The sequence below is a fragment of the Arvicanthis niloticus genome, chromosome 6 (genome assembly GCF_011762505.2).
Source record: "Arvicanthis niloticus isolate mArvNil1 chromosome 6, mArvNil1.pat.X, whole genome shotgun sequence".
In the NCBI taxonomy this organism is placed as follows: Eukaryota; Metazoa; Chordata; class Mammalia; order Rodentia; family Muridae; genus Arvicanthis; species Arvicanthis niloticus.
This window is the reverse complement of record NC_047663.1, coordinates 12,138,258-12,165,772: the sequence shown is the minus strand read 5'-3', so window position 1 is coordinate 12,165,772 and position 27,515 is coordinate 12,138,258. Positions and strand designations below refer to the sequence as shown.

The 27,515-nt window shown below is 36.6% G+C and overlaps 1 protein-coding gene across 3 annotated transcripts in view; it reads right to left on the bottom strand.

The window, feature by feature from the left end:
- Positions 1–27,515, bottom strand: part of Abca5 (ATP binding cassette subfamily A member 5) — a 67,969-nt gene that overhangs the window by 2,270 nt on the left and 38,184 nt on the right. For all 3 annotated transcript variants that reach the window (XM_034505512.2, XM_034505511.2, XM_076935537.1), the window contains exons 19-36: positions 26,597–26,801; positions 23,835–24,004; positions 21,511–21,638; positions 20,966–21,103; positions 19,781–19,894; positions 17,409–17,579; positions 15,674–15,787; positions 15,175–15,309; positions 14,351–14,425; positions 12,878–12,969; positions 5,205–5,331; positions 4,877–4,994; positions 4,692–4,783; positions 3,747–3,922; positions 3,203–3,278; positions 2,996–3,090; positions 2,006–2,125; positions 675–824 (exon numbers count right to left, since the gene is read on the bottom strand). In XM_034505512.2, coding sequence (XP_034361403.1) covers positions 675–824; positions 2,006–2,125; positions 2,996–3,090; positions 3,203–3,278; positions 3,747–3,922; positions 4,692–4,783; positions 4,877–4,994; positions 5,205–5,331; positions 12,878–12,969; positions 14,351–14,425; positions 15,175–15,309; positions 15,674–15,787; positions 17,409–17,579; positions 19,781–19,894; positions 20,966–21,103; positions 21,511–21,638; positions 23,835–24,004; positions 26,597–26,801 — 2,296 coding nt within the window. The remainder of the gene's footprint in view (positions 1–674; positions 825–2,005; positions 2,126–2,995; positions 3,091–3,202; positions 3,279–3,746; positions 3,923–4,691; positions 4,784–4,876; positions 4,995–5,204; positions 5,332–12,877; positions 12,970–14,350; positions 14,426–15,174; positions 15,310–15,673; positions 15,788–17,408; positions 17,580–19,780; positions 19,895–20,965; positions 21,104–21,510; positions 21,639–23,834; positions 24,005–26,596; positions 26,802–27,515) is intronic.

Sequence of the window (27,515 nt, the reverse complement as noted above, 5' to 3'; positions counted from 1 at the left end):
CTCACCAAAGTAAGACAGTCCGAGACACAGATAAAAAATAAAAGTGAAAATAAAAAACTTTTAGGATTTCTTGTTGACCACATTGTGAACCCTGATATTAAAGGCTGTCTCTAGCTTTAGCCTGGCTCAGCTGTAGCACATACCTTTAATCCAAAAGTGTGCAGGATATTTGGTCACACTGTGAGACTGTGTACTGGGAAAACCTGTTTCTAGTTTTGGTGTGGCTGAGCCCTGGCAAACACTTTTATAAACTTTCTTTTGGTTATAAACAAGATTGAATAAAGCCAGCCAAAGGTTAAAAGGCAGAGGAAGCAACCAGCTGAAAGGGAGTGAACATAGGGAAAAAAAGAGAGAGAGGAAATCAGGAGGATGGATAAAGACACACACAGGAAGTAGAAAGGAGAGACATTCATTTGGAAGGTTTTTAAGACAATGTGGAGAAGAAATGGGTTGTTGGGGTTTTTATTTGCTTGTTTGCTTGTTTGTTTTTTCTTCTGGGACATTGGTTGGGGAAGAAGGTCGGCTGGATGCCTTCTCTGCCTCTCCAGCTAGCAGCCTTTCACCACAGAGTCTAGGTCCTCAGTTGTCATTTGTTAAAATTGAATGTTTGGGATTTGGTTTTAAAAACAATTTTACTTTATGAAAAGTATTAAATAAATTTAAAAGGTTGTTACCTCTCTTGACGGCTTGCATTTGGGAAAATATATTGAATTTCTCTTTGAAGGCGATCTATTTCCAGGTTTTCTATCCAGTCCTTTAATTTAATTTCCAAAAAGTAGCCTTTGCCAAATTTACTCTTTAGATGCTGCACTGTTCCAATGCATCTGAAGGGATTTTTAAAACAAAGAGCTAAAACAGCTTGACCATGTCAAACAATCATTTCTTGCTTCAATCTCTACCACATTTTTTTTATATATATAAAAATGACTCTGGCAATCTTTTACATGTATATAAAACTTACAAACATCATGCATCATGCTCAGACACTCTTTATCTAGTCTCATTTTCCCTAATATTTCCTTCTTCTATTCTCGCAACAAAAAAAGTTTGTCAAAATCAAATGACCTACACTATCAGACCTGGGTTGACTCTGCTCCTTTCCATAAGTGTCTTTTGTTCCAGGAGTCTATCCCAAGCTATACCTAGTTTCCAGGAGTCTATCCCAAGCTACATCTAGTTTCCAGGAGTCTATCCCAAGCTACATCTAGTTTCCAGGAGTCTATCCCACAATGCATCTAGTTGCTGTGTCTCTCTTGTTTCCAAAGTTAATGACATTTCTTACTTAGTCCTTCTCGAGACTTGCACAGTTTTAAGGAATTCTGATCACATGTTTTGTTGGAATGTCCTTCTTTTTGTGTTTATTTTCCTCGTGTTTGAGTAGGCTTATGAGCTGTGGACAGAGAGCCACATCTGAGTCTGTTCATTACACTGTAGCATACTGAGGGATGTGCACTATCTGCTCAGTTAAGGTGCCTGTACGCTTTTCAACTGTGAACCTTACTGCTCACAGTTCTTACTCCTTTTCCTTACTCAATTTTCTAGGAGAGACTGGTTATATACAGCATTAACCTGAGGTCAAGAGGGATAAGCTTCCTTGAGGGAACAATACAGACAGATTATTTGGAATCATTGTGTAAGGAAAGTTTGCCTCTTTGCACACATTTATTTATTCAATCAACCATTTCTTTATGCAAATATAAATTCAGATATCCATTTTATACTTTGTGTTATAATTCAAAACAATGTCCATTATTTTAAAATAGTCTAATAATCATTAAATAACAAACACAAGACATAAAAACATACTGATACAGATAGCTAGACATATTTTGTAAAATATAGATAGATATATGTATTTCCAAAAAGTTCTATACAAAACTGATTTTTAAAACTAAGTTTTGACATTTCAAATCAATGCATAGTTCTCTATATTTTTAAAAGATCACATTAAAAACTCTACTCTTCCTGTCTTTCCCTGAGAGGTATACTCTGTTTAAACATCTACCTCAGCTGCCCAGACACCATGATGGCCACTCTGTCACAGACAGCCTCTGCCTCTTCCATGTAATGAGTAGTCAGAAGAGCAGCTCGCTTTTTGTTTTTAAATGCAGTTCGAATAGCTCTCCTATAAAATATAAATAAAAGTTAAGTAAGAGAAATACACCTGCTTGATACTGAAAAGGAGTTTCTCAAAACCCAACTATTCGACTAAAACTTATCCATTACCAAGTGCTGTAAACAACTGCATCCTACCAAACTATGGCTTTCTATTCTAACTTACTCTTTCTTAGTTTGAAACTTGACAAATGCAAAGAAAGCTCATTATTTCAAAGGTATCCATAAAGTCAGAGTGTAATAGCCAGGCTAGTGTACAGCTCAGGGTAGAGCACTTGCTTACAACGCACAGTATCTTGGTCTCAAGCCGCAGCAATAACCAAAAAAAAAAAAAAAAAAGAAAGAAAGAAAGAAAGAAAGAAAGAAAGAAAGAAAGAAAAGAAAAAGTAAAAAACCATGAAAGAATAAATGAATCAAGTATGCCACAATATGATTTTGTTATAAAAAGGTGTACTCATAGAATTAATATATATCTAAATCAAACCTTGTACTTGATAAACAGAAAATTAAAAGCTAAAAATTATTCAACCAACTAGTACTTTAAATTACTTCAACAAATTAGAATATAAATTCAAATCAATAATATGAAAAACATAATTTACTGTTACTTGACTAGGGAAAAAAAATCTTCCAAAATTAATTCAGGAAGTAAAATTATTTATTTTAGTAACCAGCTGTGTGTTCATTTCTGTTCTGTAGTATATAAAATATCATTAACATTTTAACAAAGATATAATAAAAAGCTTTAAAAGTTTGCATATTTAATTGCTATTTTATACAATCAAGATGTACACATCACTAACAGGAAGCTATTGGTCACAGTGACTCTAACCCATTATGCAATTCACCAAGTGGCAAGTGTCTCCAGTGTCATACTCACCACATGTGCTGTTTGGCTCTGGGGTCCATACCTGTGGATGGCTCATCCAGCAGTGTCACCTGAGGATTCCCCAGCATACTGAGAGCAAAACACAGCTAGAGGGAAGGAAGAAGGAGGCAGACTAAGTTCAGTCTGAAGACATCTGTCCAGAGAGCAACAGGCTCTCAACTAATGAAATATATGTGTCTGTCATCTGATGAAGAATACCTTTCGCTTGATCCCTGCAGGCAGTTTCTTTATAGTTTTCTGAAGATGTTCTTTCAAATCAAGGGCTTTTGTTATTCTGCAAAATAGCCAACACAAAATTATGTATGTGCATCCGTATTAATTCAAATATGTTATGTATGATCATTTATACTGTTCTCTCTAAAAGATCACTTAGGTAATGTCAATTAGGTAAGGAAAAAAATCTCCAATTTACATCATTGTAAACAAACTGTTTTATAAATAAGTCAGTTAATTTGCATATTATTTGTGGCATATTCTTCCTATAATTAGAAATAGAAAAAGTGAATGGTGCTGGCATGCTGGCACATGTCTTTAATCCTAGCACTTAAGAGCAGATGCATGTAGATCTGTTTCAGGGCTTACTGGGTCTGCCGTAGCAAGACTGTCTCAGACAAATAAAGAAGAATCAGAATGAACAGAATCAGAAAATTCCAAAGTATCATAACTTTGTAAAGAACAAATGAAAAACAATTTAAAGACTGAAATGTGCATTTCCTGCCCCCAAGTAGCAAAGGCGATTTACCGACTTATCACTTCCTTCATGTCACTTGAACTCATCCCTTTCACAGCTCCATAGATTTCAAAATGCTCTTGCAGAGTAATATCTGGCCACAGTGGATTTGTCTGAGGGCAGTAACCCATACACTTAATGGACCCATCATCTTCATTTGAATGTGAACCATAATCTCCCAGAAATATCTACAAAAATGCAAACCGTATTTTACTGTCTTTGCTTTGTATTGTGAACAAGGTAGTAAACAGATTCTGTTAAACTCCTTCCCTAAGTCACAGTGATATCTGAACAGCGTTCTAATGCTTTTTAAAGGTGCAAGGCCACACATAGCTAAGTCAGAATTTAGAGATCCAGCCAGAAAAGGTGGTGACTCTATACCGGTGGGTGGGAAATCAAGCCACCTTTTTAAGTATTGTCGTCATGGGGCTTCACTGAAACGCTATATTTAAACTAATGAGTTAAGTAAAATAAATCCTTTTTGTTTCTCAGACATAAGGTGTAATTGACATAAAAATTAACTTTGGGCAAATTCTCAAGGAAAAGAGTATTCCTAGTTAATTCAGAGAACAGAAAGTGTGTATATCCAGTGTGAAGAGAGTGAAGGGGAGCCAGTAAGGAGACACGCATGGATATGGGGTCATGAGTACAACTGCAGACTTACTGACAGGGCCCAGGCGAACCTGCCTATCTCCAGAAATTACTATACCTGTCTTCATAAGTAGGTAGACAAATCTACCTTATGTGTAAATAATTTCCAGAAGCAGAACTATATGTCTATTTGTGTGTGAAAATTTCACAGGCATTACTTTCAGATAACCAAAAGACCTTAATCTCAAAAATCTATACTAAAAATACTGAAACACAGAAAGTGTGACCATCCAATACATAATTTGTCATTAGTGAACTTATCTTAATTAAAATGTCATATTAGATACACAGTTGGACATATCATACCTTGCCTGAAGTTGGTTCAACATCCCCAACCAGAATATTAATAATTGTGCTTTTGCCAGCACCATTTGGACCCAACAGTCCCAAGATCTCTCCTACAGGTATTGGGAAAAAATTATATATTAAAGTCAAAATAAAAACAGAAATTACTCTTCTGGAAAACTTTCTTAATAAAAATAAATACCAACCTTTTTTCACACAGAAAGAGATGTATTTTGTTGCTACTTTTGTTGTTTTTCTTGAATGAAGAAAATCTTTCTTGTCATCATATTCCTTATGCAAATTGCATACCATAATGGCTGGTTTCTAATAAGGAAAACAGGTTTTAAACAGAGTCATAAATTAGATATCATTTCATATCTCACATATGTATCCCAAGAACTAGATTCACTTCTAAGAGGGCATTGTAAAATAAATTCTACATTCATATGCGATGGAAAGTGTTTCTTCTTTACTCCTGCCTTGGTGGTGTGCCCTTTGAGACTGAGTAGGACTTAGCAGTAAGAAGCACGGTACCTCCTCACAGCACTGGCAGCCCATCAGCTCTTTAACCTTCAGTCTTTCAGCCTTGACATCTTCATCTTCATCCTCATTAACAGGTGGTTCCGGAAACTTCTTATTTTTGGCTTTTTGTGAGAGGGCCCTAAGCACATACAAATAGTAGATGATTATGTAGTTGAAATACTAAGAAATTTAGTAAATAGTTACATAATAAAAATACTAAGGACAGGCAGTGGTGGCGCATGCCTTTAATTCCAGCACTTGGGAGGCAGAGGCAGGCGGATTTCTGAGTTCGAGGCCAGCCTGGTCTGCAGACTGAGTTCCAGGACAGCCAGGGCTACACAGAAAAACCCTGTTTCGAAAAACAAAAAAAAAAATTTTTTTAATTAAAAAAAAAAAAAACTAAGAAATTTGGGCACTAGACAGATTAGACAGATAAAATGGTTTTTAAAGAACACCAACATGAGACCTAATTTTACCTCTCAAAAGTAGAATTACAAATGATACTGCTCATTGATTGTTAATGCTTAAATGATATTATTAAAACCCAATCATTTATAACCAGATAGATAGATAGATAGATAGATAGATAGATAGATAGATAGATAGATAGATAGATAGATATCTGGTATGTTTAAGGTGTTATTCCACAGGTAGAGGGGGGAACTGAGGGCTAAAGAGATGTCTCTGTGGTTAAAAGCAGGGGCCATGAATTTGGTTCCCAGCGCTCACATCAGGAGACTCAATACTCCCTAAACTCAGGCCTTAAAGGATCTGATGTCCTCTTTGGCCCTGGCTTTCACTCATGCACACATATACACATACAAATAAATTAAAAAAAATAATCTTTAAAAAATGGCTGGTTTTGTATGTCAATTTGACACACACTGGAGTTATCACAGAGAAAGGAGCCTCCCTTGAGGAAATACCTCCATTTCTCAATTAGTGATCAAGGGTGGGAAGGCCCATTGTGGGTAGTGTGCCATGCCTGGGCTGGTAGTCTTGGGTTCTATAAGAAAGCAAGCTGAAGCTGAGCAAGGCAGGGGAAGTGATCCAGTAAGTAACATCCCTCCATGGCCTCTGCATCAGCTCCTGCTTCCTGACCTGCTTAGTTCCAGTCCTGACTTCCTTTGGTGATCAACTGCAATGCGGAAGTGTAAGCTGAATAAGTTCCCCAACCTGCTTCTTGGTCATGATGTTTTGTGCAGGAATAGAAACCCTGACTATGACAATGAATACTTCCTCCAAAGATACTGCAGTCTGAGTATACATGAAACTGTCTAGGAAGGGTAGATAAGGCTAAAATCAAAATCCAACGAAATATTTGATTTAATGGCAGACAGGGAAAGAAGTACTTGCAAAGAGAATCTTGAGTAGGAAAAGAGGTAAAGAGGTAAGTGAAAGTGACCTTATAAGAAACAAAAGGACAGTAGAAAAGAATGGGGAGGAGAGGGGCTCGTCAACCAAGGAGCCAAGCCACCTGAGCCCAGCACACAAAGCAGAGATACTGACAACACTATAGGTGAAGAGCTAAGAGGAAAGCCCAGATAACACAAAATTAAGGAGTAAACTGGACATAAACACAAGGCATTTGACTATAAAACAAACAAAGGTATAATATAAAGAGCCAGAAATTGATATATACTTGAAAAAGATCTTTAGGTCCTTTTATGTATGAAAAAAAGTGGTAATTCTTCTTTTCTAACTTAAGGTTGTGAAGGAAGGGCTGGAGAAGTGACTTACTTGGTCAGGAGCCTGCTATAGAAGCACTCGGCCCTGAGTCTGTATTTGAAAAACTGGGTGTGGCAGCACAACCCTGTAATGTCAGTGCTGGGAAAGTAGAAACAGGAGGATTACTGGGGTAGAGAGAGACTGAGGAAGACACCAACCATCAGGCCTTCACATACACACACACAGCACATACACATGAATACACACATACATACACCACAACATACAAATGCATATACATGATTCAGAATGATACAGAAAGAAAAGAGAAAACTGACAGAGCAACATTCTTAAGTGCATGGAATAAATGATTCATAACAGAAAGCCAGCTCTTCCTCTGGGATATGGAAAGGGCAACAACACGGTCAATGTAGGTAAAACTGCAGATACTAGAAACTAAGTTAAGGTCTGAGTCCTTGTGCTCACAGATAAGCACTAGGGAAACCAGGAATGCGAAGCACTCAGGCTTGTCTCTTCAATGAGAGATTTGCACCTATTCTCTACCCAGAAGGCTACGAGTGGTTGTTAATAGCCTGGTAATCTGTACTACCTGAAGGACCAGGTTATACCAACATCCACCCCACCTCTGCCCTGACTATTATGTTTAAGCCAGAATCTTCTTCTCTAGACCTTTATCTTGAACACTGTTTTTCAGTCAATAAAACCCATCCTTACAGGAGATGTCACACTTCATAAAAGTACCCCTCTTAAACTATAGAACCATGTTTATGGAAGACATCACTGTTTGGTTGGAACCCCAGCTCATCCCTTGTAAAAGCTAAGAAACCCTGTTTGCTCTTCTTTCCCAAACCCCACTGGGAAGGAGAAAACTCTAAGCTAACATGTCATCTCTCCCATCTACCAGTTCCTGCCCAGGGACTCAGTTTTGTTTTGTTTTGTTTTGTTACCTTGTAAGGGCATAATCTAAGCTCCTAGCCCACTGGCTTTAACCCAGGCACATGATGTCACTGACCTCCACCTGTTAGATTGGTAAACCCACCCAAAGCTGCCTCTCTATAAACTTACCCTTATACTCTTGATTCGACTTGAATCAATTCATTTCATTAACTGAAAACCCTACTAATCACAGGTACTTTGCAGAAGAATTTCAATCTGGTCAATCCTTAACCTTTATTACGCATATGGAATTTAAATAAATGTTTCCAGAAAACTGTTTTCCAAAGTTGTACTTAAATATGTATAAAACAAATTACCTATTTCAGACTCTACAAGTTTGAACCAACACCACCAAACTAGGTCATGTTGAACTGGATTTCCTTCTTGCCTCATGCAGATTGCTACTCTGGCAGCTGTGGCATTTGCAGAGATCACACACACACACACACACACACACACACACACACACACACACAAATCAAGTACTATATTTTCAGAGATAAATGGCAATATTTCACTAAAAAGTGGGGTGCAAGGTGATTTGGGGAATTTGAAGAACAAAGAGGAAGCCTGGAGTACCAAGTAAGAGGGTTAATTAGGAAAACATAACAGGCTACCAAGCAGGAGCAAACTGAGCTTATTCTGTATAGTAAACATATAGTATTACCAAGTTATTTTATGTTATTTTTATTGAGAAGAAATATAATTTTAGCAGATAGTGCCAAGAGATATGAAGTTGAGAATAATCAAAGAGGCAAACCATATGAATAAAGTAGGTGGTGTCAGGGAAGACAACCTAAAACAGGAACTACCCGATACAGTTACAATGGGAAAAGCTCTGGGATATGAAGTCATATGAAGGAACGTCCAATAGGACTAAGAAATGAGAAGCAGGAATAGGAAAATTACTGGTGAAGTCTGATAATGATGTTTATGATGCTACAGGTAAGAATTCTATCACCCTGCACAAAAATAAGGTCCATGTGGACCAAAGGCCACAATGTGAAACCTGAAATGCTGAAACTGTGGGAAGAAGTATGGGCAGTTCCTACAGCACTGAGCTGCAGATGGGCAGTTCCTACAGCACTCAGCTGTAGAAGATGGGTTTCTAAGTAGAGAAACCATCTACCCAGGAATCAAGGCCAACAACTGGTAGTTATATCTCATGAAACTAAAAAGCTTCAGTAAAGATAAGGAAACCAGCAATCAAACAAAGAAAAACCACACAGAAGAGAAGAAAATCTTTGACAGACTTCTGACAGAGATTAACATGGGAAATTGTGGGACAGTGAAAAGGATAGCTTGGTTTCTGGCAGAGCATTGGCTAGAGATGGCCAGAGACCCTGCAAAGGATGGCATACATTTCACCATGCTCCCAGACTCCAGGCTCCTGACACTCGGCCAAGGCCTCCATTGATCCGCACCCTTTCAGTCACATAGAACAAAGCCCTCTACAGCCCCTCCCAAAGGGAGGTTTGTGTCACCTAACACAGGTAGAGGGCATGACTACAGGACTCAGCATCAAAAGATTTCCATATTAATGAGATACCTAAAGGCCAGAGGGCATAGCCAATCAAGTATTCCTTCCCAGACCCTCCTCCTTACAAATAGTATTTAACCAAAGGCCTGCGGGGGGGGGGGGGGGGGGGGTGTACAACCAGATTTATCCACCATCCACCATGACAATACAACTGTCAAAACATAGACTTCCTTGTGTCTTTGGGGCCCTGCTTGTGGGGAACTGTGGAGAAGGCCTTTGACTACTGGGCAGCTGTTTAATCTCCCGCCAGAAGACTTCTCTATATTCGCGCCACTGCCAACTCAAGCAAGCTAGCCGAGCCAGCCTTGAACCAGCCAAGCAAGTGCCATAATTAAGAGTCTCTACCTGTGGGGCCCTGTCCAGGCTTCTTTCTTTTCATCCCTCTCAGCTGCAGGGCAGTTCAGTCTCAATTCTTTTACAGTTCCCAACAGAACCTGGTTGCCCAGAAGTCTGAGACCAGTCGATCCCTGCATGCCTTCTTGTAAGGGGGGTGGGGGGGAAGTCCTCACTCAAAAGCCCTGCCCCGGCAGGACCTCAGACTGAGATCTACCCATGCTGGGGTGGAGCCCCACAGGGTCTGCCCAGCACGCTGAGGAGTGAACTCAGTCAAATTCCCACACTTTAGACACGTGGGATCCACAACTCCACCCAACAGGACCCAGACATGTGAGCTAACAGCCCCACAGGAAATATATAAAGAACTAAAAAACAAAGTCATAAAAACAAATGGTTAAATTAAAAAATAGGGGGGGGTCTAAACAGACACTCTCCAGAGAAGAAATAAAGATGCTTAAGAAATACCTCAAAGAGTGTTGAACATTCTTGGCAATTAAGAAACTGCAAATTAAAACAACTGCCATTTCATCTCTCCCTGTAAGCATGGCTCAGGTCAACAGAGCAGCCCAGCTGACAGCAAGTGCTGGCACAGCTGTGAGAAAAGGGGCCTTCATTGTCTATTGCAGGAATGAGGAGTGGTACAACCACTTTGAAAATAAATACAGAGAACTGTTAAAGAGCTAAGGAAAACCTACCATATGACCAAAGAACTCTGTGTCATATGACCATGGACTCAACATCCTACTCCACAGATAGCAGTAAGTAATGTCCATTGCTGCCCTATCCACACTAGAATGGACATAGAACATGAATGTCCTTTAACACATGAATGATAATGAAAATGTGGCACACATACACTATAAGGAGAATAGATGGAACTAAGAAAGGGCTTATTGAGGTAACCCTCAGAAGACAAGTATCATATATTCTGTCTTCTGCACTTCCCAGCTCCAAGTGTTCATTTACAAAGAACATTACAGAAATCCACAAACTTAAAATGCAGAGGACATGAGATCACATTCAGTTAATACATCTACAATGCAAGCACTACACTTATAGCCCAAGGAACATTGCAGGAGGAGGAGGAAGAAAAAGACTAAGGTCATAGGAACCTGAAGTTGGCTGTGACATTATGTCTCCTGAAAATTTCCGAGGCTACACTCATGAAGTACATGTATCATCAAGATGGATGTCTGAACAAGACTTGCACAACACTGACACCAATTGATATGCTAACATGCAAAAAGAAAAGCTGGTGGGGTTCAAAAACTCCCAGTTGGCTATCTAATAGTTATATATAAATATATATAATATAATATTGACATAATTGATAATATTAAATATTAATATGTATTAATATAACATAATATTTAAAATATTTCTTTCTGTATGAATATAGAAATATATACAAATATATTGTGTGATATAGATATTAAAATATTTAAAATTATAAAAATTTATATAATTATTTATTATAAGTATATAAATCTAAACAATAATTAAATATAAAGAAGTAATGAAATTGAGAGAGAGCAACAGGATGCATGACAGGAAATGGAGGGAGGGAGGGAAGGGGAAAGTGATGTAATTATAATTTAAAAATCAAAGAAATACTGTAAAATGAAAGCTGGTGGCACGGCTCTGACATATAAGTTCAGTGGGTGAAGTAGGGTGCAGATCAGAAAACAAGAGTTAAACATTAGGAAGAATGGTCTTTAGATATAGCAATCTTCCCCACGAACATCAGCAGAAAGAGTGAGAGGCAGAGTGAGGCAAGCCAGACCTAAGCACTTTGGTGCAGAGGGAATCCAGAGCCTAAGTCAGCATAGCACACTCATCTGAGCTGCCCAGTGTTTATATACATCAATATTCTAATGTGAGAACTAAGAAAGCCAGTAAGTATTACTACTTATTACCTAAAGTGTGTAGTGTTCCATGTACATTAATACCTTGCCAAACAAACATGAGAGCTACAAAGTAACACACACAAACTGTACAATGTTTATATACATTAAAACTCACAATACACAAATGTGAGAGTTACAGATGAGAAGCTGCGGATTTGTTTATTATCAGTAACCATGTTTCACTAAGTAATAATTCTTTCAGTTTAAAATAATTTAGTAAAGATACGTAAATTTGGAGAAAATACTTGAGAAGTACATAGTCATACACCAAACACACAAAACATGTTACAACTCAACAATATAAATACAATGAAACCAGTTTTTAAAATGTTAACAGAAATTTTTAATAGAAATAGGCACTTCTCTCAGAAGACATTACAATGACAACAAGCATAATGAAAAGATGATTACAATGTTATTTGTCAGAATGAAATTTTAAAAAGTTAAAGGAGCAATGCCACAGGATGAATAAGGGGCCTCCCCAGATCCTGCTAACTGAAGACTGTATGAGCTTCCTAAGAAGTTGTGGTTTAGAGCCTACTGAGCCAATGAGACAGCTCAGCCAGAGAAGGTGTCCACTGCCAAACCTCATGACCTAAAGTCAGTCCCTGTCCCGTGTCAATCCCTGGGACTCACATGGCAGAAGGAGCTTCTGCTAGCTGTCCTCTGAGTGCTACATGTACTCTGTGGCTCATGTACACCCACAAACAAACAAAATAAATACTAATGTAATAAAAAATGGATAATTCACATCCTAACAATCTGATTTCTTTAAACATTAATGTGCCCAATACAGTAAAAAGCAGGTAACTATACAACTTAAGTTCAACTTAAAGTACTTAATAAAACCACAATCTTTAGTGGCTCAAGTTTCAAATATATATTATCATTTTTCTTAAATGAATGTTTATATGTATTATATAAATATTCAGAATGAACATGCAAGTAACCATGTGAAGGACACTATACATTAATTACTGTTGCAAAAAAAGAAATATATACTGAGCATAAGAATGAAACCAAAAAATGACTAAATTCTATATATAACTCCAGTAATATATCATGTTCAGGACAGGCAAACTTTATGAATGTAGGAGATTAGTGGTTGCATAGGGCTTAAAGGCATGGCAAAGTGTGTAGGAAAGTAACTGTTAATAGATACCATTAATTTGAAGTGCTGGAATCATTTAAAGTTATATTGATGTTTAAAGTGATAATGTATAATTTTGTAAATTTATCGAAACTATAATATTTAGGTAAAAAAAAATTTAACTAACCTGAAAAACGGATCCTTTCTTATAGATCTGCCTCCGTGTTTTTTCTCATAGTGTTGTAAGAGGAAAATCCACAGTATACACTGCAGGTAGGGCTAAGAAAAGAGTATGTAAGAGTTCATAACTAAATCGTCTTCTTTTTCCCAACAGAACCAAGACTACATAGCTCAGGTTCTTTACCATAATGAGAAGGGGAAATCCAACTGTCTTATGTTTGTCATAATAAAGACATTTAAAAGTAACTTGTTGTATTTAGTTTCTTGGTGCTTGAGGTTGAACTCTGGGCTTAATGTACACAGAGCTTTTATTATTCTACTAACCGTAACCCCAGTCATATACTTTAATAGTAACAAAGGAATGTTATTTTCCATAAAATAATTCCTCATAGATTTTCTGCCCCTACTGTCAGTTTTACAAAATATAATCAAGATAAAAACTTAGCTGGGAATCTGTCACTGGCTTTTAATCTCAACACTAAGGAATTTTAGCAGAAGGATCCTAAGACCAAGACCAGCCTGAGCTATCTAAGACCCTGTCTCACAAACGACAAAAGGCTATGTTCTTCCTTGGAGGAAGCCAGTTCTATTAAAACAGAATTGGTAGCATGGAAAAGTCAAGGATGTTGAAGTGGAGATAGTTGGAAAATAAAAGGCATTACTACAAAAACGCAGATCCACTAGCATTAATAAACTTAACTTACAGGCTTATTCTACACCTAACGGGACAAAAACTAAAAATAATCAAAATACAGACAACCAAATCATGCTTTTCTAATTCACTATGGAGCCCGAGGACAACCTCATGCTTCTGAGCAGGCTGCCTCCACCTACTAAGTGCTGAGATCCTAGGAATGCATCCTCATACCTAGCTGTGACTGTGCTCAGGGTCAAACCAAGGGCTCCATATATGCTGGACAACCATTCTTTTTTTTTAAAGATTTGTTTATTTATTTTACATATATGAGTACACTGTCACTGTCTTCAGACATACCAGAAGAGGCATCAGATCCCATTACAGATGGTTGTGAACCACCATGTGGTGGCTGGGAATTGAATTCAAGATTTCTGCAAGAGCAGTGAACACTCTTAACCACTGAGCCATCCTTCAGCCCCCAGACAAGCATTCAAACATTCTTAATAACTGAGTTATATCCTCAGCTATAAACAGTTCCATATTTTTTCAGCTTTTTAATTTTACTTTATGTACATGCAGTTTTCTAATTTGTTTTTTTGTTGTTGTTGTTGATTTATGTATACCACATGAACATACCATTATGTGCCTGTGAAGGACAGAGGAGAACGTAGAATCTCCTGGAGCAGGAGTTAAGTTGTAAGCCACTATGTAACTACTGGCAACTGATCCTGGGTCCTCTGGAAAAGCAGCCATTGCTCTTAACCACTGAACCATCCCTCCAGCCCCACTAATACTCTTATGAGGACACACGAACACACAGAAACAGTTTTTGTTATTTCTTACCATGATTACAGCAACTAAAAGTCTATCCCAGGGATTGTAGGTATTCTCATTTTTTGGTATATTCTTCCAAGAACCCTACAACAAAACATTTTTATAATGTATATACACAAATATTTGAATTTAAAATATTAAATATATTTTAGTCATAAATATGTGATCTCTATAAATAAGTTGTTCCTATTAATAAGCTATATCTTATATCTAACTTAAAATTTTCCTTCCCAGAAATATTTCTTGGGGCAAGTATACTCAAACATATTAAACCAAAGTGGGAAAAAAAAATTATCAAGCAATCATAAAGCACAAATTTACTGGCTGATTAATATAAAATGTTTATTAATTCCTTGAGAATTTCATGCAATATAGTTTGCTCATAGTAGCCCCTACTCTTACTAACTACTTATTTTTTCCTAATAAAGTGGAAATGTCTTGAGTTTTCTATGCTCAAAATTAATGTGATTTTTTTTCCTTTATGGTTTCCTGGAGGGGGATCTCTTACAATTAGTTTTCTCACATCACTTTATATATAATACATTACTTAATCCTTGAGGAATTCCTAAAAATAAAACTGACTGAAGCCAGATCATACATTAAATTATGCATATCAAACTGAGCATCAGAAACCATGTAGTGACTGTAAGTTTTTCTCCTTTGACAGCTTGAAGTCATACTTGAAAAGATCTGCTATTTACCCTGTGCTGATTCTATAATCAAGCAGCAGCAGGCAATCTTATTTGTTACTATTTTCAGTACAACAACCAAGATATTAAAGATTAAGAAATGTATATCTAGACTTTAGACTCTGAAACAGCCACTAGATGTACCTTTATGAAAGAAATCAGACAACCCAGGAGTGGGTAGATTGGGATGGCTACACAGAAGGTGTAGTGAAAAACAGCTGTAACTGCGTATCCCAGAATGAAAGTTATTTCCGTGACTGCGACACAAGCCAATGCGGTCTAAAGAGGAGACAGGAGAAAACAGGTAGCAGAGTATTTGAAATCTCATATAAGTTTATTTACAAATTGTGCCTCAGCATCCAACTAGGCTTTTGATCCTCAAATAAACCGTGCAGCCAGAGATGGTCCTGAGCCAGGAAGCAGCAGTATACTGACACTTGGTTACTGGCTCTAAGTATCGTGAGCAGCACCCTGCTGAGATGAGGTGGAAGATCAAGGCACCCACAGAAACACTGCCAATTCTCTCCATAGATGCTTCACTTACAGAAGATTCACAGCACCCTCTGCACCAGCACCAAAGTGTCCCTGAATTCTACATGAGCTGATCTGAAAAACTGAAATAATATAAAAGTGTGTGACTTACCACAGAATAGATAAATGACCAAAACTCCTTGGTATTTAAAATTTTCTTAAAAGTGAACGAAGCTATGTATGTGAACAGAATCACCGAGGGCACATAAGCAATTAGGCAGAAGAACTGAAAATCAGAAACACATGGCTCTGTAAAATGTGTACTGAATAACAATATAAAATATCACAGCAATATTAAAATATTAAGTAATTTATTCATCAATTTTCATTTTCCACAAATCATTCCCAAAACTGTCACTGTGGTTATTTAAATGGTTACCATTTACAACTGTATTAAGCCATAAAAATCATGCTATTAATTTAATGTTTTAAACAACTCCAAGTAATTTAAGCTTACCATTAATTGTAATTGTTTTTATGCCACGTAACATGCTCTCCCATTATTTTAGCATTCAAATCCATTATGGCTAGTTACAACTACTCTATACTCTCAGATACTAGCAACCGTTCTTTACAGCTTCTTAAATGTATTTCCTTTGACACATGAAGTACGTTGCCTGCTTGCATGTATATGTATATGTACAGTGTGCATGACTAGTGTCCATGGAGGTCATAATAGGGCATCAGATCCCTTTGCATTGAAGTTATGCATGACTGTGAGCCACCACGTTGGTATTGGGAACTGACCCTGAGTTCTGTGCAATAACAGAACAATTTTAATTGCTGAGCCAGCTCTCTAGTACTTAGCAACCATTTTAACGAATCACATTCAATAGAACTTTTTGTTTGTTTGTTTGTTTGTTTGTTTGTTTTAGTTAGGTTTTTTTGTTTTGTTTTGTTTTGTTTTTGAGACAGATAGTTTGTCATAATGTAGTCCTGGCTAGCCTGGAACTTAACACATAAACCAGGCTACCCTCAAACTCACAGAGATCTGTCTGCCTCTGTCTTTCAAGTGCTGGGATTAAAGGTGAACAGTACTACACCTGGCTTTAATATAACTTCTAGCTTTATTTTACAGGGTGGATATTAATGTATCAAATACAAATGATCTCTAACAAAATGAGGTTTGCATCTAGCAGTCTTCATATGTGGCTCTGTGTTGTTTTATTTTTTTTTTCTATTAAAAACCATTACCAAAGGATTCTTAATTAAACACTTCCACAGATCACAAATGTCAGTTACACATTTATTTCCTATTTTCAGACAAACTTAAAATTTAGGAGAAAGGAGTTTCTTTCCCTGGGCTCTAGATATGACCCACTGGTTAAGAACTAGGCAACTGTAACAAGTGGAGTACGGATTACAGTACCCTCATAACAAGACAGGCAAGCTGCAAATGCTGCTAACTCTAGCTCTGAGGGATAGGGCAGCCTCTATGACCCTGCCTACACTGGCTAACACACATATACACATACACACCCACACCCATAAACACTAAGAAGTCTTTTTAAAAAACCAATTTCTTTCTTGTAAAATATATTTAGGCATGAGAACACAGAAAAATGGCTATATTCAGGTACCTGATGCAAGCAACTAGTTAGTCTACTTGAAAGACCACAACAGCTTCACAGAGTTATCTCTAAATGATGATTTGCTTTCTTTTTATATAAAAATATAAATTATAATATAAATTGAATTAAATGTACCATATACAATAAAAACCATTTGCTTCACTTTATTTTAAAAAGGTAATACACATGTTATTTAACCTCCAGCTGTCACATAGTTATATGTAATTTTAAGAAATTTACCTGTAAAGACCACAAACACAACTGATGCAAACTTACCACAGCAAGAAATTTTACAGGATAAAAATACAGTCCATGATGAAATGCAAATAAACTTCCCAGCATTAAAGTCAGAACAACAAAAAACAAGGGAATATCCACAACAGCTTGTCCAACCCAATAGGCAGACGGCAAAAGACCTGAAAGTTTAAGTTGAGTATAAGCTTTGATCTAGAAAAAAGAAAGAAAAACTATTAAAATCTTAAACATTTTACAAATAAAGAACATGTCAATTATTGTAGAATTTTTTATTTTAATCAACAAAACAAAAAAGTGACTTTCCATGCATTCATTTTAGCCCATAGTCGGGTTCATTTGTGAGATTTCACAATGTTAACAAAGTTTTTAAGAATCAGAATAAGACAAAAGGTAACACAGAAATAGTGGGTATGTCATCAACAAGTGGCCAAACACGGTTATACAAGACTATGCAGAAGTAAGTGAAGATCTGTTTAAATGGGAAAGAACTATCATGCTCCAAGTCTATCTTTAATTAAAACACCGTTAAACACAGCATTAAAAAAGCTGCCTAATATCCTCTGCATGTGCACAGAACTTCAGATTATGTATGAAACTTTATGCAAAGAAAATACATTTGAAAATATTTTAAATACTTCTAAAGTAACTGCCTAGTACATAAGTGCATGGTTTCCCACTGACATTTCCATGTGTATTAGTTCTTAAATAATCAGTTTTCCTTCTCATGCTCTCATTACTTATTTTTTGTAAAACTCTTCCCAAGACCTGAGACCTAACAATAGTACTCATTGATCTGCAGCACTTCTAAAACCATCTGCTCATATTAACTGAGAGTACTATATCACAGAGCAGACCACAGAGTGAGAGACAGAAACAAGCGACAAAGAGTAGTTTAGAGGAGGAAGCAGGGCACTGGGGATGGCTCAGAGACCACTGGCTGTTCTTCCAAAGGTCCAAGCTTGGATTCCCAACACCCACGCGGAGGCTCATCACAACCATCTGTAACTCCAGTCTCAGAGAATCTGACGCCTCCTTTGGGCATCTGTGAGTACTGCAGGCATGCAGTGCACAGACATATATACAAGTTAACACTAGTATTCATACAAACATCTATACACAAACATCCATAGCAACCGTATTTGGATTAGTAAAATCTAGCAGCAGTCCAGATGGTTTTAAACAAGTAATGGTTACACAAACCCAATACACCCATACCTTGAACTAGTTCTCTGTAATAAAAGAAAATAGACTATTGAGTCTCCTGACACAAATGTCTTGAATTTCAAGAAAGCACTAGGAAGTTACAGTAGTGAAAATAAAGTCAATCCCCTCCCCAAATGTATAATCTAATTACATTTATATGCTCTTGACGTACAAAAATCACAAAAACAGAGAACAGGTTAATGGCATAAGAAAGCAAGGTAAGCAGGCCCGGAGCAAACCAGTAAGCTGCTTTTCTTTTGTAAGTTCTGCTTCCATTCCTGCCTTGTGTTCCTTTGCTTTGCTTGACTACCTTGCTGACTTCCCTAAGTGATGGACTGTTACCTGAAATACAAGCCAATCCTCCCCGACCCTAGTTGCTTCTGGTCATGGTGTTTCATCATAGCAGTAGAAATATAACTAAGACACTCTTTAAATAAATATTCTTAAAGTTTTCTATGAGGCAAACAGCTTATTTTTATATAACCCTTCTTACTAGCAGGAATTGATACCTGTAATTTTTTTAAGATTTATTTATTTTATGTACATGAGTACACTGTAGCTGTCTTCAGACACACCAGAAGAGGGCATCAGATCCCATTACAGATGGCTGTGAGCCACCATGTGGTTGCTGGGAATTGAACTCAGGACCTCTGGAAGAGCAGTCAGTGTTCTTAACTGCTGAGCCATCTCTCCAGCCCCAATATTTTGATTTTTTTTTAAGATACATACTTTTTCACATATATGTATGGGGGGAGGGAGGAGGGAGGAAGGGAGAAAGAGAGAAAAAGAGAGAAAGAGATAGAGAGAGAGAGAGACAGAGTTTATGGTACCACACACAGGAAGGGGACGATAGAGGGCAGAAGAGAGTAGAGAGTTCCCTGGAACTAGAGTCACAGGCAGTTGTGAGCTGCTATGTAGATGCTCAAAACTGAACAGGGGTCTTCTTCAAAGGAAGCAAGTGCTCTTAATTGCTGAGGTATCTCTCCAGCCCCTAGTTATTTATTTTTAGCTAGATTAAAAAACAATTTCTCTACATTTACTTCTGTGTCCCTGTGTGCATGCACACCGGGCTATGGGAAGGTGATTTAGAGGACTCAGTTCTTTCCTTCCATATGTGGGTTCCAAGGATCCAACTCAGGTTCTCAAGCTTGACAGAACCTGATACATGCAATTTTTATATGAGCAATTACCTTATGATTCTCTGCATTTTCCATAGCAAAGTAAGGCGGCATTGCAGTAACAATGATTCCAAGCAAAGCTGCTTGAAAATACAGCTCAACTTTAAAGATGATGTCAGTAATTTCCTGAATACAAATACAAAATAGAAAATGAATCTGAGAACCACTTAACAATACCTTAGAACATCCTGAAAGAGCATTTAAATCTCTAAAGACCTAAGCGATTATGATATCTACCACAGTGGTGTGAATGAATAACAGGTTTATTAACAGGAGTGTGGACTATACTACCAACTCTACCACTAATTAATATGGGAGATATACAGTTAACATAGCCACAAGTGGCCAGATGGACTAAGAAATGCCTAAGAATGGTATCTGGTGCTTTTCATTGACTGTGAACACTTTCATGACTATGTCAAATAGGATCTTGATCACTCCTTTTTTTCCTCTGGGAAAAACTATATCCAAGCTTATCGTCCTAAAGAATCAAGAACTCCCAGACAAAGGCGACTTTAGCTCCTATAGCTACATGTCCCTTGTCACCCTAAGGAGTCAAGGAGTCAGCTAATTTTCTCAGGCAGTCCAGTAAGTAGCTCAAATGCAAGTGCCTGAGACTAAAGCTGCTTTTTGTATTATCCTCTACTGTCAACAAGTCACTTCTCTGTCCTCCTTCACCCTGAGCTTCACGCTACAGAGCAAACCAGAGTCTTGCACATGCTAAGTAAGCAAGCATTAATGAGTTAACTCCTGGACTCATCGCTACCCTTATGTAAGATGGCATACTTATGAAACAGGCAAGGCACTCTGCATTAAAACAGAATCCACATGTCTAATAAGCACCCTGGCCTGGCCCCTTTTTCATCAAATGATACAGAAATAGTTCATCACTGTCTTATTGTCTCTAGTCTTCAACATTTTGATACTTTAGTAAAAGTAGTTTGTCTAGATGACTTCTCAAGATGTCTTTCAATATCTCACTAACTAGATTACACACATACACACATACACAAAATATTAAACAATGTTCATTTTTTATATACAATTAATATATCACGGTCTCACAAACCTATCAACCTCACATAAAGCTGCTCTGATCTTGAACCAGGTAATTTTGGAAACTGCTTAACTCCACACCTCAATTGTTAACATTAAGAGATCTGTACAGATAAATGCACTTTTTGTATGTTTGCTTACTTGAATGAATGGGGTACTCCAGATCTGGATAGCTTCAGTCACATTTAAATGATAAAGATAATAGTTACTAATGATGTTCATCATTACTGGTAAAGAATAAACCATAGTACTGTTGAAAACAGCAGTAAAAACATAGTCCTACAATTCAAAAAGAAGAGTTATTATATACCTGGTGATATTATATACTAATATTGCTAAGGACCAAACTTTTCTTGCCTTATTGGATTAATTATTTTAATTAATTAAATTTTACTAGATATTGTGAAAAACTGCTTCAACAGGTGATAGGAAAAAATAGTGACACTAAAGATAACCCAGCTTACAATATGCAGAAACTTTAAGCAGAAATATAATGTAAAAATAAAATCAAAATGTTTACTGGTTTCTTACCAGGGCATAAAAGCTATCACAAACTAATATAGTTACTTCTAAAAGCAGACTCTAGTTCATGACGACTAATGGGATAGGTTCAGCCAACTGACTTCAGAACGACCGTGTTAGTACTTATAACTGAAATGAGGACACACACCCAGCACTCTTCTTACCTTTTCGGAACGCACCACATTTAGAGCTGCACTATGAGGAGCAGCAGACACATAGTCACTGTCATTAAACATTGCCACCATTATGTTCTGGTGTGTGAAAAAGTCAATAAGATCATTGATATCTGAGTCTAGAATTAGAAAATAATAATAAAAATCACCTTAAGTAAGAAAGAGCCAGAGACTTTTAATAACCTTAGGAAATAGTGCTCATTCAAGGAGATCCTTTCTCTTCAGCCTAGACACTGTTAGGAGATTGGCTCTGTAGCCAGCTGGCCAAGATTCAAATCCAAGTTGTATCAACTTATACTATATGTCCTTTAAGCAAGCTACAATGATGTAAGATCTTTGTTTCCTCCTCTGCCAAGGAGGAATAAGAATGACTACCTTACAACGGTTATGACAAGAAAGTGACTGAACATGTGGGCAGAGCACTAAACAGAGCCTGGCATATAGTATTGAGTAAATTTTACCTGCTGCCTACAAAAATATTATTTAACAGTATAAAGTTATCGTGAAATTTGACTAAAAAGTAAAAATAATCTATTTGGTAATTTTAATTATGCCAAAGTAGCCAAGCAGAAAAACCAGTCTTCTGCCTACATTCTTTAAATGCCCCCCCCCCCAAAGATTTGGGTTCTCCTTGTGTTTGATTGTACAGCATCATGTCTGATGAGCAGAGGGTCCTGCTCTACCATGACCAAAGTCAGGAACCAAAACACAGCGCGTGCGATTTAGAAACCCAAACACTCTCAGTAACTCAACACAATGACAGGGCAGACCAAATAACCAGTCCTGAATGTCAGAAAGAATGGTGCTTTCCACAAAAGACTTTCTCCTAACCAGGACCTTACCTGATCTCTTCACTTTACCAACGTGGCTACATACTCAAGAAAACAGCTACACTACAAGTGGAGTAACCATGCAATTTATGCTCTCAAAGAAGGAAGAAAATATTTAGCATGTGCTCATGTAATATATATACACAGTGTATACACATAGTTCTTACATGTACATACATGTGTGTATATTTACATGTATGCTTCATTTTGGACCAGCAATGAGACGGTGGATCCAAAAGCAAGAAACAATACTACAGAAAGTATTAGAAGAAATAAACAATGAAGATATTAGAATTTCTACAGAGGAAAAAAAATGAAATCAGAACAGAGAGATTTGAGATACATATATAATTTTTAGATACAAATAAACACTCAAAAGTATAAGATTTCATAAAAGTACTGTATTTTAGCAATATAAAATACATTTTAAAGTGAAGACAAGTTTTCTATGTGAAAAAAAGTAAACTATTTTTGAAACGGAATTTTCCATGCTAAATGCATCTTTCCAAGAGAAGATTAAGGTTATGTATCACACTCAGCATCCTACTTTACGTGTAATGGGTACAAAAGTAAAATAGTTTCTACATTAGTCTTAGAACTCCAGGCTATTATGTAAGCAGATGTTAAAGAAAAGCTGATCATGAATGAATGATTCTTTACTAAGTTTTAATATTTTAAAAACTTAGAAGTTTAATTTAAAATTAGCTTAAGTCCATAAAATCATAAAAAAATCTTTTGTCAATTATATAGCAAGAATAAAAATAGCAAAAACAAAATTATTAACTTCAAACTTAAGATATTCATCTGTAGTTGTTTTATATTGTTTGCTTGGGGGTGGGGTTTGCTTGTTTGTTTGGAGGGTTTTTTGGTGCTGTTTTTTGGTTTTGGCTTTTGGTTTTTGAAGACAGGGTTTCTAGCTTTGGCTGTCTTGAAACTTGCTCTGCTAACCAAGCTTGCTGGACTGGAACTCACAGATGTTCACCTACCTCTGCCTCCCGAGTGCTGGGATTAAAGACATGTCACCACCTCCTGGCTGGGTGTAAATTTTATATGTAAGTAGACTTAGTTGTTAATTTATAATTCATTCTTCAATAGTTCTTGATGAATTTTTAGCATCTCAATTACTATGTGTAAACACTACATAATATAAATTCTTGCTTAGGAAAATCTCACACACTCTCAAATTCATTAAGCCCATCATGAACTCTGAGATAAAACCTGCCAGTAATTACTATTTTTAAAAAGATTTTAATAACTACAAGTAATACAAATTAGAAAACTATAAAAATGATCAACTACACTTAAACCAAAACTTTATTTCTAATACCATTCAATATCAATAGGTAAATATTTACTTTAGATTTTAGAATAATGGGTCGTGCTTGCATTATCTTTAAAAGGTCTAAAAGCCCAATCTCTGAGCTCTGTTTACCCCTCGCCCCGTGCACAACCGACACACAGTCACAGACCTTCACACATTCTCACCAGTGGAATTCTGAAGCAGCAGGCTGGTTTTATACTTATGAGGTTTATCTCCAGGTTTTAGGAAATACAAGTCTGGAACGAGTTTGATGGGAACCACAGCATTTTTAAAAGAATGATGGACCAAAAACATAAAAATCTGAACTGCAAGAAAAATTAAAAGCAGAAGCAACCTGAAAGAAAAAATAATATAGCTTAATATACAGTAACATAAAATCTATTAGATGCCTCCCTGCAATTAGTATAGATTTAATACTCAATTATAAAACAACAAAACAAGAACAAAGAGCAAAGAAAAAAAACCTTCCTAAAAATCTACTATCAAAAATGACCTGATAATAATACTGGAGAGGAAGCTAATTGGAATATCAAATTTAAAGATTATTAAATTGGAGGTAAGGAGAAGAAAAAGTTAGAAAAGTATATTTAGACTAGATTTACTCTTAAATTATAGTATATACAAACATAATTGTTAAAAAATGAGATATTGTCATAAATGCTCATGCCTCTATATTCTGAAGGAACTGCTTTTTGCTTGTACTCTATTCTAGCCATTCAACTTCATATGGTGGCAAAGTACTGTGTAAGTACAGGGAAGAGCCTTAGGTACAGTGACAATGCTGCAGGTAAAAATGTTCATCCTTATCACAATGTAATCACATTCACTGCTACTGCTCCATTGAAATACTGTCAATCTATATTATATAATATACTGTCAATGCATACTACATATATATAGACACATTAGCATATTATCCATACACAGCATCATGAATATTTAGTACAACAAAAGGACATTGTAGTATCATAAATAGCTGCATGTCCTATGTATTATCTACATATTATATAACATGGTTCAGTAGCTGGAGAGCTTAGAATACCACACTAAACTATATAATTTATAATCTTTGGTTAGACCACATGTATTCTAAAAACCACTCTTGCTGGGCATGGCAATATACTCATATAAGGAGGACTGAGAACCTGAGACCAGCCTGTGTTAGACCCTATTTCCAAAAATAATTGAAAAAAAAAAATCATTAAATTATTTTTAAGTATTCTAAAATCAGCATCCCTCAAAAGATACTACATTTAAATCTAGATCTGTAAGTTAGTAGATGCCTTAAGAAAGAAAAATATCATGAATAAAGAATATATGGAAATTTCAGGTTAATGTTAAAATTTTATATTACAAAACTAGAAAAAAAAATCCATGTTCTTACATGCTAATTATTCTTTGAGAGAATATCAGAAGCAATAGTTTGTAGTATATTTGACCATAAAACATTTTTTGTTTTGAACTCAATGTTTGTGTCCCCTCAAATCTATATAATACAGCCCTGTTCCTTAATCTGGTGATATCTAAAGACAGGAACTCTAGGAAGCAATCCAAATTAGATGCGGTCCTTACAACAGGACTAGCATCCTTAAGAAAGCGGCCCCAGCAAGTGCGTGCTAGTGCGCTGCTTTGCGGGATCTTTCCAGATACAGATAACATGTACAACGGGATGGGCACTTTCTTCAAGGAACAAAAGAGGCTTTACCATGCCAACACTTGGATCACCAACTTCCAACCTCCAGAAATACCCAGGCCAGAGTATTCTATTACAGCAATCTGGATTAAGTCACTTTTATTGTTTTTCAGAGAATGTTTTAGCAAAATGATGTTCAACTAAATAAATTAAAACTTGCTGACTTAAATATTTTCTCAGGACAACTGATACAGAAGCAATCAGATACCTGACTAACATTTGTTTTATATTAAATGAACTTGGTCAAAAACCTCAAGTAACTCCAGAATATTTCAGACATGTCTGAATGTTCTTATTATTAAATTTTATTCCTACAATCATTTTAGTTCTAAAAAGGGAGACATATGGTACATGAAAGAAGGATGCTATTTTCCTTAGGTCATTCCTAGACTTAGGAAAAAAGATACTAACTGGGAGAATAAACTATGTAGAGAATTCTTTACATTCTGGGTCTACTAGCTGTATAACTTTTTGTTTCAACTTTCTTCAACTAATAAATAGGAATAAAATTTCACTTTCTTGTTTTACCAAAAACAATTATAAAACTAAATGAATGGAAAAATTATAAAATTATATAAATTCAAAATAAAAATTAAAATAAAATGACAATAACTGAAAAAATACACATTAGGTAGTATTCTTGTCATTTCATCATTTTAAAGATAAAAAAATACCAGTTTAGAAAAGAGGGGTAGAGCTGGGCATAAAAGCCCACATCTTTAATCCCAGCATTTAGCAGAAATAGGTGGATTTAGGTGAAGTGGAGGCCAGCCTGGTCTACATAGTGAGTTCTATGCCAGCCAGTGCTACACAGTGAAACTATGTCTCAGATAGGATGGATGGAAGGATAGATAGATAGATAGATAGATAGATAGATAGATAGACAGACAGACAGACAGACAGAGAGACAGACAGAGATATATAAATAGATACATGATAGATAGATAGATAGATAGATAGATAGATAGATAGACAGATAGACAGACAGATAGAGATACATGATAGATATATAAATAGATACATGATAGATAGATAGATAGACGATAGACAAGAATGAATAGAAAAGATTAAAGAACCATAGATGTGTGATAAAAGTACCGTGACTATGAAACTGTCATTTAATATTTCAGAACTACAAAGCTGTGTACATGCCATAATTTAAATGTCTGGATAGCAAATTCTATTTACAACCTCAAAAAGACAGGTTTTCAGGAGGAGGAGGAGGATACTTACACAGAGCGCACTGATTTGCTTTCTCGTTTCAATGAGAGGAAATGAAACTTTGCTATTGTAGATACTTGCTGCTTCCAAAGGCTCATGGTGCTCACTAGAGCAGCTTTGGTTTCAGAAAGAATAAGTAAACTCTGTTCCATTTCATCAAAAGATTTTGAATCTGTTTCTTCCTCCTCCCGTGGCTGCTGTGTAAATACACTATAATCTATTTGCCAATAAAAGTAAACAAACAAACAAAAAATCCATTTTGAAATGTTTGAAATAGAAAGATCAAAAACTAAAACACATCGTTACAGCATACATCTGGAAGTGGTGCTGAACAAAAATGGAACTCGTACACACTTGGCATCATCTATGGACACTGAACACATGCTAACCTTCAGTCATAAAATTCTCAGCTCACTCTCATTGTATACCACACAGCTCCAGCCTCGCTCTTGGCCACACCACCCAGGATGCTCTCATCCCGGTCACCACTTTCTTCTTCACTACCAAGCTGCTCACCATCCCGTTTCCAAATTATTTCTTTCCTTATTTTACTCTGTATACCTGACAATCAAGAGTCCACTTTCTCTTGCACCAAAGACAGCTTTTACTAAAATTTTGCTTCTCTGTTCTTTTGTGGAAAAAAAAATTGTATTGTCAGCCCTCCTTTTCTCCCAGCTGCTCACATCAGCTGATGGATGCCCCTCCCACGACCTCTTTTCCCCCTCCAAGGGCTCTCCCCTGTCTCCATAACAGCATCTTTGTGACTTCAAGATTTCTAACTCGAGCCCTTACACCTCACGTAGCTTCTACTGCATCTCAAATAGTGAAGGCAAATGTTTGTCCTACCTTTCTGTAAGCCTACTTACGCCTCTGCTCTCAGAAAGTGGCAACTACATGCAGTTCTCGAGCAACAACTTGAGAATGACTCCTG